The 15,219-nt window shown below is 35.0% G+C and overlaps 2 protein-coding genes across 3 annotated transcripts; both read left to right on the top strand.

The window, feature by feature from the left end:
- Positions 1-1,387: 1,387 nt before the first annotated feature.
- LOC21402505 (DNA repair protein RAD51 homolog) lies at positions 1,388-4,437 on the top strand. The gene is made up of 9 exons (XM_024172724.1): positions 1,388-1,630; positions 2,188-2,332; positions 2,471-2,581; positions 2,720-2,811; positions 3,031-3,125; positions 3,207-3,320; positions 3,527-3,656; positions 3,813-3,934; positions 4,030-4,437. Exons 1-9 carry the CDS (start codon positions 1,535-1,537, stop codon positions 4,151-4,153), a joined length of 1,029 nt encoding a protein of 342 aa, XP_024028492.1. The 5' UTR covers positions 1,388-1,534; the 3' UTR covers positions 4,154-4,437.
- A 1,664-nt stretch (positions 4,438-6,101) lies between these two features.
- Positions 6,102-14,854, top strand: LOC21402504 (conserved oligomeric Golgi complex subunit 3). Of its 2 annotated transcripts, XM_024172684.1 has the most exons (25): positions 6,102-6,267; positions 6,546-6,629; positions 6,725-6,838; positions 7,158-7,202; positions 7,337-7,411; positions 7,522-7,617; positions 7,954-8,031; positions 8,406-8,491; positions 8,614-8,680; positions 8,796-8,858; positions 9,137-9,238; positions 9,429-9,533; positions 9,620-9,712; positions 9,872-9,960; positions 10,520-10,739; positions 11,244-11,336; positions 11,410-11,526; positions 11,632-11,664; positions 11,789-11,875; positions 11,962-12,024; positions 12,530-12,646; positions 13,372-13,464; positions 13,695-13,820; positions 14,143-14,243; positions 14,345-14,854. In XM_024172684.1, exons 1-25 carry the CDS (start codon positions 6,175-6,177, stop codon positions 14,475-14,477), a joined length of 2,373 nt encoding a protein of 790 aa, XP_024028452.1. In that variant the 5' UTR covers positions 6,102-6,174; the 3' UTR covers positions 14,478-14,854. The 2 variants fall into 2 exon arrangements, with proteins under 2 accessions (XP_024028452.1, XP_024028453.1); XM_024172685.1 differs by lacking the exon at positions 7,158-7,202.
- Positions 14,855-15,219: the final 365 nt, after the last annotated feature.

Genomic DNA, 15,219 nt, shown 5'->3' with positions numbered 1-15,219 from the left:
GGGCGGCCGACGACCATCTCCAGTGATCGGCTACGATCGCCGGTGATCGGTGACCGGCGGCAATTGCCGGTGATCGACATCGGTCGCCAATGACTCGTAAATACTGCATTTAGTGATAATTACCATATTTATTAGTAAATACCGTATTTAGTATATTGTTCTGAAAATCCAGCGGATGGCTCCGATAATTGGTAAATACCGCCACCGTCTCGTCGTTGCCGCCGTCAGAGCTGTTCGGGAGGTGTCATAGCAGATAGAGAGATAGAGCATATTCAGAAAAAGGGAACTTGAGAGAGATAGAGAGCAGATACAGAGAAGTTCTTGGGAGAGAGAGTCGAAGAAGTTCTTGAGAGAAAGAGAGATAATATATCAAGAGAAAACGTAAAAGAAAAAAAAAAGAAAAAAAGACAAAACAAGAATTGAAAAGGTAAAGGGGTAAATTTAGAAAAATCGTATATGATTCTCCCGTTGGATAACATTTTCAAAATGATTTTGTTTTTAACATAAAAGTAAAAATGAGATTATTTTGAGAATTATTTTGAAACCGATTCTGAAATTGTGTTTGGTTCATTTTTTAAGAGATTGTTTTGAGTATAATAAAAAACTGAAATTGTGTTTGGTTATAATTATTAATTATAATATTATAATATTGCTGATAAGTACTAGAAAATGAAAACAAAAAAGGAAAATAATTTTTAACTATTTTCTTATTCATTCACAAAAACCATTCTTACTTGACATGTTTAGAACTCGTTCAAAAATGATTTTATTTTTTGTATGAAAATGAAAATGAAAACGTTTTCAATCTCAGACATAAATTATTTTTAAATATGCGTTTGGTAGTTTTATTAAGATATTATTTTCAGTGTAAAAAACACATTAATGTCTCTCTTTCTCTCTCTCTGCTTGAGAAAGGAGAAAAAGAAAACAAAAAATGAAAAACGACTAAAAGTCATTTTTTATTTATCTCTCATTTTACACTAAACTAAAAAATCATTTTCATTTTTATTTTTTATCTTTATTGCGCAAAACGCTGTTTTGGAAACATTTTTATTTTTTTCTCAAAAAATGTAAAAAATAAAAACAAGATCAATTCCAAACACGGCCACTGTTTTTTGTTTTTATTTTCATTTTCAAAACATTTGCTAAATAAACAAAATTTACATACCGTTTTTATTTTCATACCTCAAAATACGAAACGTTTTTAAAAATAATTAAAAACCAATTCAAAACGCACTATATTTAAAAAATATGTTATTTACTTCAAAAATTGTCTCAAAGTATGCTATAAGCTGTATTTTTCCCTTTTTCTCCTCCTCAAGTGTTGCATTAATATGCTATAAGCTGTACTTTTCCCTTTTTCTCCTCGTCTAGTGTTGAACTAAGGTAGTAAATTTGGCGCTCCTGAAAAGGCTTTTGAAATCATATTACAATTTCCCTCCATCCAATTCCAGTCTCAGACTCTGTTTCCACTTCTGCTTTCTCTCTCTAGTTCCACTTTCTCTCTCCAGGCTCCGGTTCAGACCATTATCGAATGGCTATGGAGCAGCAGAGGAACCAGAAGGAGGTCCAAGAACACGAAGAACTCGAAGAAGCCCAGCACGGCCCTTCCCCCGTCGAACAGCTTCAGGTATGAATCTCACAAATTCTGAATAAAGAAAAAAGAAGCAAAACCCACTTTTCGATTCTTTAATTTTCTTTGATTTTCAGTCCCATTTCTTTAATTTCGGATAAATTCACGCGTTTTCCCTAATGGGTTCTTTTCCATTTTGCCTTTTCTTAGTTGGGTTTGCGGAATTCAGATTTTGACGGTTTCTACGTTGTTTTAATTGGCGTGTCCGAATTTCTTTAGATCTTGCTAAAGTTCGTAAATTTTTCCTGGGTTGTATCTTTTACCGATTTCATCTTGTACATTGCGTTGTTCAAAGGATTGGTTACTTCAATTAGAGGTCCGTCGTTTATCAATCAATTATACCAAACCCTAGCTATAGATGAGCTCTTCGTTCTCTTGATCGGCTATTCCACTTCTGTAATGGATACCCACAACTTAAAGTATCAATATTTGTTTGGTTCTTGGATTTTTCTAACCCATTTGGAATTTTCTAACCCATTTTTCATATTCTTGTAAATCTTGACAAAGTATGTGTTTTTCTTTTTTAAAAAAAACAAATTTATCTTCAACTTTAGGCGTCAGGCATTGCCTCTATAGACGTAAAGAAGCTTAAAGATGCGGGTCTTTGCACGGTTGAATCTGTTGCTTACTCTCCAAGAAAAGATCTTCTTCATATCAAAGGAATCAGCGAAGCTAAAGTCGACAAGATCATCGAAGCAGGCATGCCAATTGTGCCCATTTATCCCTTTTGATTCCTTAGCATTATTGTCCTTAAACTTCAATAGTCCTTAAACTTTAATAGTTTGCGATTTTAAACAAATCTTCATGTTTGGCTTGTTTTGTTTTATTGACACTCAGCTTCCAAGTTGGTACCTTTGGGCTTTACTAGCGCTAGCCAACTTCACGCCCAGAGGCTTGAAATCATTCAAATAACATCTGGGTCAAGAGAACTTGACAAGATCTTGGAGGGTAAGTCTCCAAGATTACTCTTCAAATTGGGTCTTAAATTTTTCACTTGAAATATAGAAATCTGATTGCCAATTGAGCTTAAATTGATTTTCCACTTTACTCTTACACTTGGGGCCTGCCACCTTTTTTTTTTCCCAGGAGGAATTGAGACGGGATCTATTACTGAGTTATATGGCGAGTTCCGCTCTGGAAAGACTCAACTCTGTCATACACTCTGTGTCACTTGCCAAGTAAATGCTTTTATTTTCTTTCTACTGATTAAACGGGTGATGCAAAGTGTAATTGGAGTTGGATAAGATGCTCTCTTTTCCTGTATGTTTGTTTCATTAGAATTTTCAGTATTATGGGGTTCATATGATTCATCTCTAGGTTAGCTGAGATGTTAGTCAATCTATTTTTCAATAATGTTCAACCATTCAATGCTATATCTAAGAACTTTGATATTTCAGCTTCCGCTAGATCAGGGAGGCGGAGAGGGAAAAGCAATGTACATTGATGCCGAGGGCACGTTCAGACCACAGAGACTGTTACAAATTGCAGATAGGTATTGTAATTTGATTTGGTTGATATCAAAATGTTGTATGATATGTGCTGTATGTATTCAACGGCGTTGATTTTGCTTCAGGTTTGGACTGAATGGTGCTGATGTGTTGGAGAATGTGGCCTATGCTAGAGCATATAACACTGACCATCAGTCAAGGCTCTTGCTTGAAGCAGCTTCAATGATGGTAGAAACAAGGTGTGATACAACTGTCACTTGTTGTATCTAGTGATTCTGTTCCTCAAGATTGGAAATATCAATCTGGTTCCTAAATGTGATCTAGAGCTTTATGAGAAAGCTTCCTTTTTTTTTTTTTCCTCTCATTTATAGAGCTGTATTAATTGTGGCTATAACAACGCAAGTAAGAGTAAGACTAATGAGTTTGAATGGATCTGGTTGTACAGATTTGCTCTCATGATAGTAGACAGTGCTACGGCTCTATACAGAACGGATTTCTCCGGAAGGGGAGAACTTTCAGCAAGACAAATGCATCTTGCAAAATTCCTCCGGAGTCTTCAGAAGTTAGCAGATGAGGTAAAAGATTCTTACATCTTGATTGAGCCCTTGACTCATCTTCCTCAAAATTGCTAGGTTTGAGTTGTAAGTTGTAGGAACTGAAAATTATTTACTGGTTGCAAAAAATGACCTCTGCAATTTCTTTTACTGAAAATCAACTCTGATATAGTGCAGTTTGGCGTTGCTGTTGTCATTACAAACCAAGTAGTTGCACAAGTAGATGGTTCTGCAATCTTTGCCGGACCTCAGGTTAAGCCCATTGGTGGTAACATCATGGCTCATGCCTCCACAACAAGGTTTGTTTTAGCCTATCTTTTTGTTGTCTCGCTGCAAAAATGTCGCAAAATTTCTTTGCTCGATTGGTACTAATCATTTAACAAACCCATGATAGGCTTGCACTTCGGAAAGGAAGGGGGGAGGAGCGGATTTGTAAAGTGATAAGTTCTCCATGTTTGGCTGAAGCTGAAGCGCGCTTTCAGATTGCTGGAGAGGGTGTTACTGATGTCAAGGACTGATTAGATTCAGTCAATACCAAGGCAAATTTCTTGTAATCTATTGATGATTCGCAAGGAAACAAGCCATTTTGTCATAACCCCTGTAAATTTTGTTTACATTCAAGAGCTTTTGTGGAAAGCTTCGGAGATCTTTTTTTCATTTTCTTTTCCCCTTTATTACTTGTTTCGCAGTTTCTTTCCTTAATGTTACATATAACACTAGCCTGGATTTCCCGAAGGCTTCAAGTGATGGTTCTATTTAATATGTTTTACAGTGATGTGGATAATGCATAAGAGATAAAACTTACAACGAAGTGATTCTTAATTCAGCTAAAAATTAAATCTTTTCTATGTTTATTTTTATCTTTATTTTTAATTTTAATTCTGTACTTTTTATTTGTTGTGGTTGTCTCAACGTTATTGGCTCTTTTAACTTTTAAATGCCGTTCTTTGAACATTGTCGTTTTTGTTTATTGCTGTTAGTAAGGTTATCGTCGTTTTCCCTAAAAAAAAAAGAAGTCATCAGGTTATCTTAGATAATCGTCGTTTTCTTTCAATTTCTTTTTTGTGAATTTCGAGCTGTTTTTCCTGTTGTTCTATTGTTCACGCCGTTTCTTTATACAGTATTGTCGTTTGTCGTCTCTGAGTTGTTTTATCTAGGGTTAATTTCAATTTTGGCCTCGAAGAATATTAGTTGTTGTTTTTTTTTTTTTAAAAAACTTTTAAATGACATACTACTGGCACTAATTGTTATACTAATTGGACAGAAACATTAATACTAATTGTTATAGAATCGTTCAAAAATGGACAGAATGTAACACATAAGGTCATATAGTCGCTTGATGTTATTATGAACGGGGGTGTTGATGCTCTCTGGCAAATTAAGGCTGTGTTTAAAATTGATCCCGTTTTTATTTTTTACGTTTTTTGAGAAAGAAAAAATGAAAACGGCGTTTGACGCAATAAAGATAAAAAACAGAAATGAAAACGATTTTTTAGTTTAGTGTAAAATGAGAGAAAGATAAAAAATAACTTTTAGTCGTTTTTCATTTTTTGTTTTCGTTTTCTACTCTCTCGAGGAGAGAGAGACATTAATGAGTTTTTTATACTGAAAACAAACTCTGGATAAAACTACTAAACACATTTTTAAAAATAATTTATATATGAGATTGAAAATATTTTTATTTTCATATAAAAAATAAATTATTTTGTAACGAATTTCAAACACGCCCTAAATATCCTTTACCCAATTGTTACTTTGTTAGCCTTTTTAACGATTCGATCACGAAGGTTATTGCAACGTTTGTTAAGTTAAGGTGCCAGTAGTGTATCATTTGAATGTTTAGTAAGAAAAATGAAACAACCAAAATATTTTTCAGAAGTTAAAATTGATATTACTCCTCTTATTTATTCAATTATTTATTTGAATTTTGTTATGTTACTTCAAGTCCTCCTGGTTATTTTGGTTTAGGACTTAAGTTGATTTTGATTTTATATCTTATATCAATTTTTATTTATTTGTTGCCCTTTCCTTTTTTTTTTTTAAAGTTTTTCAATCATCCGTCGGTGTCGTTTTTCTTTATATTCGCCGTTTTTGTTGTATTCTTCCGTCAACTTAGCATTATTATTTTTTTTTTATAGATTTCTCGTTTATTTTACCGATTTGAGTTTTGCTACAGTAAAAAACTCTCATAAACAATCACATCTAACTTTTTTACTACAGTAAAAAGCTCTCACATAAAGTCACATCTCAACTCGAATTAAAAACTCAAATCAGCGAATTAAACGGGCTTTTATTTGTCTACGATTCACAAATCACAACTCTAACAAAAAAAAATTTATTTATTTTTTTCAAAAGTCCTAGCAATAAATGAATACAAAAAGGGAAAAAAGAAAATGAAATAGGTGGAGCGGTAACGTTGAAACGCACCGTTTCCCAGTTCTAAGTAGTTCTTTTGCTACGTTCAAACCGTTCTAACGAGGCGAGAAAAGAACGAGGACAAAAGGGAATGAGACACAGAATGCTCTGAAGCAGACCAACAATGGCGACCAAGGCAAATTCTTCTGCCACCACTCTTCCCAAGTCCGGCGGAGCCATTTCCAAGGGCTACAACTTCGCTTCTCACTGGGAACAGGTCTCCATAGCTTAACCTTCATCATCATCTTCTTCTTCCTCTTTCTCTCTGGTTAATTCGAACACAACTGACAACGAAAGCTAAAACCAGATCTAGCATATTCGGATCTCAATTCATCAATTTTAAGTCTTTTCGATTGAATTAATCTCTGTTTTCATGTAGAATTTGGTTATTGTTAGTAGTATCAGCGAGGCTCAGATCGGATTGGCATCAGATCTGTGCACAGATTTTCCTTTTTTTTTGGGCGTTCTCATGGAAATTGTTTATTGGCTCCGCAGAATGCTCCTTTGACAGAGCAACAGCAAGCCGCCATTGTGACTCTCTCTCATGCCGTCGCCGATCGGCCGTTTCCTCTCAATTTGGTCTGATTTTCTGCTACTTGCTTTACTCGTTTAGTTTGTTCAGGAAGATTTTCGTGTAGTAGTTGATTTGACCTCTAGATTCTGTCGAATTTTAGGCCAAAGACCGTGCCTCCGGGCAGGAGAATGGCTTGTCCGTTTCCACGAAGGAGAACGCCTCGGGCTTCGAACACTCTGGAGCTGCAGAAGCCGTTCTCGTCAATACTAATCAGGTGAGTTTTCGGATTTGTAAATCTAATCACTATCTGGTTAGTATGAATTATGGATAATTATTGTGACTCTCTGAATTGGATATCGACGGTGTTGAATTTCACTTCCTCTGTCTTTGTGAGAAAACGATAGGCTAGATGATGCAATTTGGTAATGTTAATTATAGGAATTCCTTTAAGGTGCATTCTTTGAATTGTTTTTGCCATAAGAAGATTTGAAATATGTGTTCATGACCTTAAGGTGGTGTTTGTATAGTTGTAATATTCTTTCTAATTTCTCATGTTAGGTTTCTGGGTATAATATTTTTCTGTTTTCTTGCAGTTCTACAAATGGTTTACAGATCTTGAATCAGCCATGAAGTCTGAGGTAAGCATGTATTTCTTTCTTATTCTTATTATTTACTTTATTTCATTTTTAACTATTTGCAACTGTTTTTCTCATCTTATAAGAGTTTAATAGTCACTTTGTACGTATTGCACCTATTTGTTCACTTTCTTTAGACAGAGGAGAAGTATCGGCAGTATGTGAATACATTGACTGGGCGGATAGAGACATGTGATGGCATACTTTGCCAGGTAGATCTTAGGTTATTTTTCATGTAGGTGCTTTGTTATTGCAGAAGATTCGTTATTACACTGATTATATGATCATTGGGCTTAAAATGATTGAGCTCCCTTCTGTGCAGGTGGATGACACCTTAGACTTATTCAATGAATTACAGCTGCAACATCAGGCAGTAGCAACAAAGACAAAAACTCTTCATGATGCATGTGACCGGCTGGTGAGATTTCCTCCATATGCCGACCTTTTTCTATGTCTGTTTGTTACTTATTATTCTCTATGGAGGATTTTTATTATTTGGTTGGTATGTATTGATGGTTTACATATATGTATATATATATATATATATATATATATGCTTTATTTTTTTTTAAAGAATACTGCCTTGCTGCTTTGCGTTTTGAACACATTGAGTAGACTTGAACTTTTTCTTATCTCTTGAACTTATTGATACTTTTTCATGAAATTGTTGATACTTTTTCATGAAATTATTGATACTTTTTCATTGTATTTTTGGTTCAAAACATTTTTTTTATGCTCCCGTCTTTCTTTGCAGGTAATAGAGAAGCAAAGACTAATAGAATTTGCGGAAGCACTTCGCAGTAAGCTCAACTATTTTGATGAATTGGAGAATGTAAGGTTCGAATGCTATCTTGCCTAGAGTCTAAACATTTGCTTAAGTAATATATGTTTCAGACGTGTTTACCTGTCCCTCCAGTATAGGATATAAATGCAAAGGAAACAGAACTAAGTTGATACTAAAGTGTTTTGATTCACTTAGCGTCTTTATTAACATATGCTTAAGTTGTTTAACTGAATTTTTCATATTATATGCAATTTTTTTAGCTTAAACAAGTTGATCTGGTTATTGACATGAAAATTAAGTTAAAAAAAAAAAGAACGAGTTTTCATTTGGGTGTTGTTCTTATTTTCTACATCTAAGCTAAACTATTTAGTTCTTATCATTTCAACATAATTTCTGCGTGGCTGTCAAACTTGTTGTTGCAGATATCTACCAACTTTTATTCTCCAAATATGAATGTTGTAAATCAGAACTTTCTCCCTCTGCTCAAACGACTTGATGACTGCATATCGTAAGTAGATACTTATTTGAGTAATTAATTCTAATTATTAGAAGGTTGTCTTGAGTTGCATGCCTTAGGGCTCAGAGATTATTTATTAAAAAATGCCTTGAAATATTTCTGCTCGATATTAGGTATGTTGAAAACAATCCACAGTATGCGGAATCCGGTGTTTACTTGCTCAAATTTCGACAACTGCAGGTAGAAACACAGTTCTGCAAGATAGTTAATTAGGGGAATAGTATTTTGTGGCTCTTCTTCTAGTAAGAGTTGTTTTCCTTTCCAGATATTTAGTAATCTATACTTGTTTTGACAGTCTCGAGCCTTGGGCATGGTTCGTTCTCACGTACTATCTGTTCTCAAAAGTGCTTCAGCTCAGGTAAAATAATTTATGGGTTGAATCATTGTTTTTCCCATGCTTTCTGTTGTTGTATTGGGTTGGTGGACCATTGGTCGTCCCTCCTCTGAGTACTCATTTTTCCTCTCTTGAATAAAGTTTGTGGTTTCTTAGTAAAATTGCATATAGGCTTGTACTAGACGTATAAGATAGCTGTATATGGCTTTCTGGTTTTTTATACAAAAGAAAGTTGTCATTGCATATAGGCTTTGTAGTAGACAGATCAGATAGCTGTATATGGCTACTGTTTCCTTCATCAGGTCCAGGCAGCAATTCGGAGCAGTAGTGGCAGCAAAGCATCTCTTGCTGAGGGTGTAGAGGCATCTGTAATATATGTCCGTTTCAAGGCAGCAGCAAGTGAGGTAAAATTTCCTTTTGGTAGACATTATGCAATTGGATAAGTAGGTGTAGATTGAAGTAGTATTCCATGGGTGAAAGCCATAGGACATTACGAATACTTTTTTAGGGAATCTGTTGGATGGAGAGATAGGATCTTTCCCCCCATCAACTTGTGAGAACATGTAGGCTTAACTGATTATTGGAGTTTTGCAGCTTAAGCCAGTGCTGAAGGAAATTGAAAGCAGATCATCAAAGAAAGAGTATATCCAGCTACTTGCAGAATGCCACAAACTATATTGTGAACAGAGGCTTTCCTTGGTGAGCTTAGGGTTTACTTAGTAGAAGACAAAGATCCTTTCATTTGTTTAGACTGATAACATCTCTTTTCATTTTATTATGTCCAGGTAAGAGGCATAGTGCATCAGCGAATATCAGAATTTGCAAAGAAAGAGGCGTTGCCATCATTGACTCGATCTGGATGTGCATACTTAATGCAGGTAACGGAAGCTATCTTTTCGTCATAGATGTTGTGTTTTGTTTCTTCGTACTGTATACACCATATTTCATTTTTTATGTCATAGAAACATAGAAAATAGAGGATTAATCACCTTGTGGATTTGCTTTTCCCCTCTTAATTGACATTGCCTCGCATGTAGGTCTGTCAGCTTGAGCAGCAACTATTCTATCATTTTTTCCCATCTTCTTCAGAAGATGTTTCAAGTTTGGCTCCATTAATAGATCCGTTGTAAGTATTGAGGCTCTTATTATTGCCATCAAGGCTCTCGTTTTCTGTTGTGAGTCACTGAGTTAGTAGGAATTGGATAGAGCCAGGGATATGTGTTCGTGTATCAAGCAAGCAGCTCTTAAACATCAGTGCATTTATATCTGCAGGGGCTTGGGGTAGAGTGAGAGAGAAGAGAAATCTAGGGACAAATGGCAAAAATAATTCAAAGAAATTTTAAATAAAAAAATTATGTTATCTAGGGAAAGGCATAGATTTCTTCTTCTTCTGCTTGGTTTAATTAATGAGGGTCCACGTCCCAGTTTCATAATCACCAAGATGCTTCGACTTGATAAATTTTAACAAAAGCAGAGCATTATATGAAACATGACTCTAATAACTTAAGAAGCTGTAATGAACACACAAGCCGAAATGTCTTCTTTAAAGTTGTGATACTTGTCCGATGTTTAGCTTCAGAGGGGATGTTATTCTCTCACCAGTCAAGCGCTACTTCAAGAGAGGGAACCAATTACTTAATCAATGTTTTACATAATCCTCTGATGGTAGCTACTACTTATTGCAGGTCTACATATTTATATGATACACTGCGGCCAAAACTTATTCACGAAACAAACATCGATTTTCTTTGTGAACTTGTTGATATTCTCAAAGTTGAAGTCCTGGGGGAACAGCTAAGCCGACGGAGTGAATCCTTAGCTGGATTACGTCCTACATTACAAAGAATTCTTGCAGATGTTCATGAGCGGTTAACTTTCCGTGCTCGGACACATATTCGTGATGAGGTGACTCTTTTAAATTCTTGAATTTTCCAATATGGAACTTTGTGTAACTCTTGTTTTTTGTCCTTTTATTTGAAACTGGTTGTTATAGGAGGTGATACTGCAAATTCCTGTAATTGTATTCCTAGATTGTAATTGGAGATAATCCTGATTCTCTCCACATTAGCATGCGTGTCCGACTTCATTGGGTATTTCAATCTTATGAGTTCATTTTATTCTGAAGGTGGAAGATGAGTTCATTTTATTCTGAAGGTGGAAGACTCTCGAGTCCTTGTTGAACTTTAGGGATGCTTATTTCATGGCAAGAAAATGAACTAGAAATTAGAAAATTGTAATTGGATATTTTTAAATGTAAATTGTAGTAGTATGAAATGACTGAAAATGGTCCTTTCCTTCCTGGTATTTTATTTTGAATTGCATGCACCATAGTTTCCAGATTATCTGATTCTGGAGAAACTACTTTATTTTTCAAGTACATTTTATTAATAGCTCTCTCTTCTGTTTTAGATAGCAAATTATCTTCCTTTGAGCGAAGACTTGGATTATCCTGCTAAGCTGGAGCAGTCTGCTGAGAAGAAACCTCAAACTGAAATAACTTCTGTAAGGGACGTAATGCTACTTAGCGCTGGTCTGTTTGTTTCATTTTTCTCATTTTTCTTTAATCAAAATGTAGGCTGAAGAAAACCCAGATGTATTCAAGTCGTGGTATCCTCCACTTGAGAAAACTCTATCTTGTCTTTCAAAGTTGTATCGTTGTTTAGAACCAGCAGTTTTTACCGGTTTAGCTCAGGTATTCAAGTAATTGCAGAGTCGTTTTATAAGTTTATTTTCTTGAACAAGAGCTCCATGCCATCTTGTTAAACAATTGGACAATTGGTGGTTTTATGTTTATCAGGAAGCGGTAGAAGTTTGCTCGATATCTATCCAAGTGAGTATCCTTACTTCTCCATGGGTGGAATGTTCATTCTTTCTTGATTTTAAATGCCAAAGTAAAAAAAAAAAAAAAGTAGACTCAACCATTTCATTGCGGTGGGATGCTTCTTTATATGCAGAAAGCAAGCAAGCTCATAATGAAGAGATCATCACCGATGGATGGGCAGCTTTTTCTCATAAAGCATCTTCTTATCTTGAGGGAGCAGGTGATCCTATTTTTGATTGTGTTTCCTGGGTCACCGTTCTATTAGAAACTTGTATTGTTATTCATGACTTCATTTTTCCATTCCAGATCGCACCTTTTGATATCGAGTTTTCAGTGACGCACAAAGAACTAGATTTCTCTCACTTGCTGGTTAGTATTCTTGTAGCTAAAGCTTTTGCCAAGTTTCTTAGGATATGCAATTCGTGTAGTTTTTTATTTTTTTATTTTTTAAATACATACTAAGTCATAATGCCTAGTTTGGTGTTCTACTACTTGCTTTATTTAAATGCTTGTACCTCCCTATTTCCAAGTTATAGCAACAACACTTCATCGTCTAATTTTCCCCAAAAAAAAAAAAAAAAAAATCATTGTCCGATTTATTTTATGGACTTAAATCCATAATTGTTTTAGTTGTAATTTGTAATATAACTTTATTTCAGTTTACCTGAAATCATTCTGGGTCGTTTTTCATCCTGATTTATTTTATGGGTCTTCAGTTGAATGTTGGTGAGGTTTCTCAAAACTTTGCCAAAAGGTCGTGGTGATCTAGGAGTAAATGGTCTTAAAAGCTCATTTCAGATAAAATGTCTAACCTTTCTTAAAAGTTACCTATTAGGAAGGAACGTCTTAATTATTATTGTAATTATGTTTCCAGGATCATTTAAGACGGCTTCTTAGAGGTCAGGCCTCTCTATTCGATTGGTCTAGATCTACTTCGCTGGCAAGGACTTTTTCTCCCAGAGTTTTGGAAAGTCAAATAGATGCCAAGAAGGTTTGTGGAATTTTGTTGCAACCATACTCTGATTCGTATTTTGTTCAACACGTACCCTAGTATTTTGGAACATTTATATAAATAATAAAAGGCAACATAAATGATAATCCTTTCCAGTACTATGTTAGAAAATCTACGGTCTTGTGAAGCGGTCCTTCAAATTAAATTTTTCTTTGGAGGATTTTTTGGTAGGGTGTGAAAAAAGCCCTACTGGTGTTGCGTTATTTTGTCCGTCAGATATATCAAAATTATGCCTGAACAAAATTAAATATATGAAAATGTAACAAAAGTTGGAAGATTTGATGCTCCAGAACTGCAGGCTACTTTTTCATACTTTAGCACATAATTTTTGTTTTTTTTAAGCTGTTCTTTGCAGCATTCAATTTATGGACACTTAAAATGTAAACCAAGATAATAATGATTTGGCATCTTTATTTCTCTGTGGCCTTTTTTTTTTTATGGTTGTTTCCTCTAAGATAATCCTTATATTAAAGTTCCTCTGATTGTCCTAAGACTAAGTTTGAATTTGTAAGATCTTATTTTTCTGCTGGGAGATTTAAAAATACATAAATTATGAATGACCACATCACTCCTTTCTTTACATTGATAAGTGAAAAGTTTATAGAATGGGATTTCATTTTGTAATAAAAAAGGAAGAAGAAAAAAATTCAATATAAGCCTTCATTCTTTTTACGTTTTACTCTTATTAACAAATTTTCTTGCAGGAGCTCGAGAAAAGCCTAAAGGCCACCTGTGAGGAGTTCATTATGTCAGTCACTAAGTTAGTCGTGGATCCTATGCTTTCATTTGTTACCAAGGTTTGCCCTTTTTCTCGTCACGTTGCTTGAAACTTGTGTGCAAAACTATGCTGGATAGCAGATAAAGACTTAAAGTTAACAATTTAAAATGCTGTTGAAACATCATAGAAATCCTCTTTTCATCACTGGATTGCCTTTATTTATACAATCAAACATTGTCTTCATAGCCACCTGGAATTCAAGAGGGACAACCGTGTCTAAATGTTGTTTTCTGTGTGCGTGTTTTATAGGTTACAGCTGTGAAAGTTGCGTTGTCCTCTGGTAGCCAGAACCAAAAGCTAGAATCGGCTATGGCCAAGCCTCTCAAGGATCAAGCTTTTGCCACCCCAGATAAGGTGGCCGAACTCGTTCAGAAGGTATGTTGGTGCACTTTTCTTTTGTTCACCTCTTAAGAGAAGGCTAAGGAGGGGAAAAAAAAAAAAGTGGGGCGGAAATTTACCAACATGGAATTGACATCCTACAGCTGAAGGAAATAAAGAAAATAAAGATAGTGCTGGAGAAATCCAAGGAGCCAAAGATCCAATCTTGCGGAAGCTTGTGATAAATCTTACTTTGGAGTTGATAAGGGACAATTGGATGACACACTCACTTCCCTTCTGAGTTCTTGTTTGACCTCTTAATTGACACCGACAATGGTTCTACTGAAGTGATTTCCTAATAATTCTATTTCTGGAACAGGTGAATGCTGCGATTCAACAAGAGTTGCCAACAGTGATAGCGAAGATGAAACTTTATCTGCAGAACCCATCAACACGAACTATACTATTCAAACCGATAAAGTAAGTTCATGATTCACATCCTGTTATGATCTCAGGAGTCAGGAATTGATGCTAGTTCTACCAGTCTCTCACCAACTTTGTTTGCCTTTTTCGTACCGCAGGACAAATATTGTTGAAGCTCATGTACAAATACAATCCCTGCTGAAGTCCGAGTACTCGCCTGAAGAGATACAAAGCATCATTAAGATGCCTTCCACACAAGATTTGGAAGCACAGCTTGATAACTTCCTTTAGGGTGCATGGGAAGCGCATCGAATCTCATAAAGCATACAAATCCATTTGATGATCTCTGAGGCTTAACAGTTTAAGCTTTATGAGTAGTAGGAAAATCTGCAATATCTGGAATCTTTGGGTGAAAACGATATATGTATTCTTTTTATACGGACATATTTTGTTTTTTCAATTTTTGCTCAGTTATATGTATCAATTTTGATATTAAATACTCGATAGATGATTCTTGCGGGAGCTCTTGTCTAGCAGAATATCCGTCATTTTATATATGTGTAGCTTTTAGAAAAACATTGAATTCATGATTGAGGTACAAAATGTATCATTTTTGTTGCTGGTATTCATCCTTCAAATTATCATTGGAACCAACCCACCCAGATTAAGCGGAGTGTGCTATAGGAGGGTTAATAGTAAATGATGTCTGTATTGTGATTTTAAACGTTTAACATGTATATTTTCTGCTCTATTTTATGGGTTAATCCCATTTAACCCACAAATGGTCTTTGAGGTTTGATTTCAATCCCATTTTGATTCTTCCCTTTAAAATCGTCCCACAATTAGTTCATGAAGTTTTATTTTATTTCAGTTTCGATCTTTCAATTAGTTAGGTGTTAAATATTTGACGGATTCTATAAAATTAGAGATGAAAATTCAAAGCATTTAGAGACAAACAATACAAAAAAAATAAAAAATAAAAGTTCATTTTTACAGTCTCTAGACTTTAGGTGTTTTTAATTTTAATATCTAA

This window comes from Morus notabilis, unplaced genomic scaffold (assembly GCF_000414095.1).
Source record: "Morus notabilis unplaced genomic scaffold, ASM41409v2 Scaffold1303, whole genome shotgun sequence".
Lineage (NCBI taxonomy): Eukaryota > Viridiplantae > Streptophyta > Magnoliopsida > Rosales > Moraceae > Morus > Morus notabilis.
Note: the sequence above shows the minus strand (reverse complement) of the source record. Positions and strands in the feature narration are given on the sequence as shown.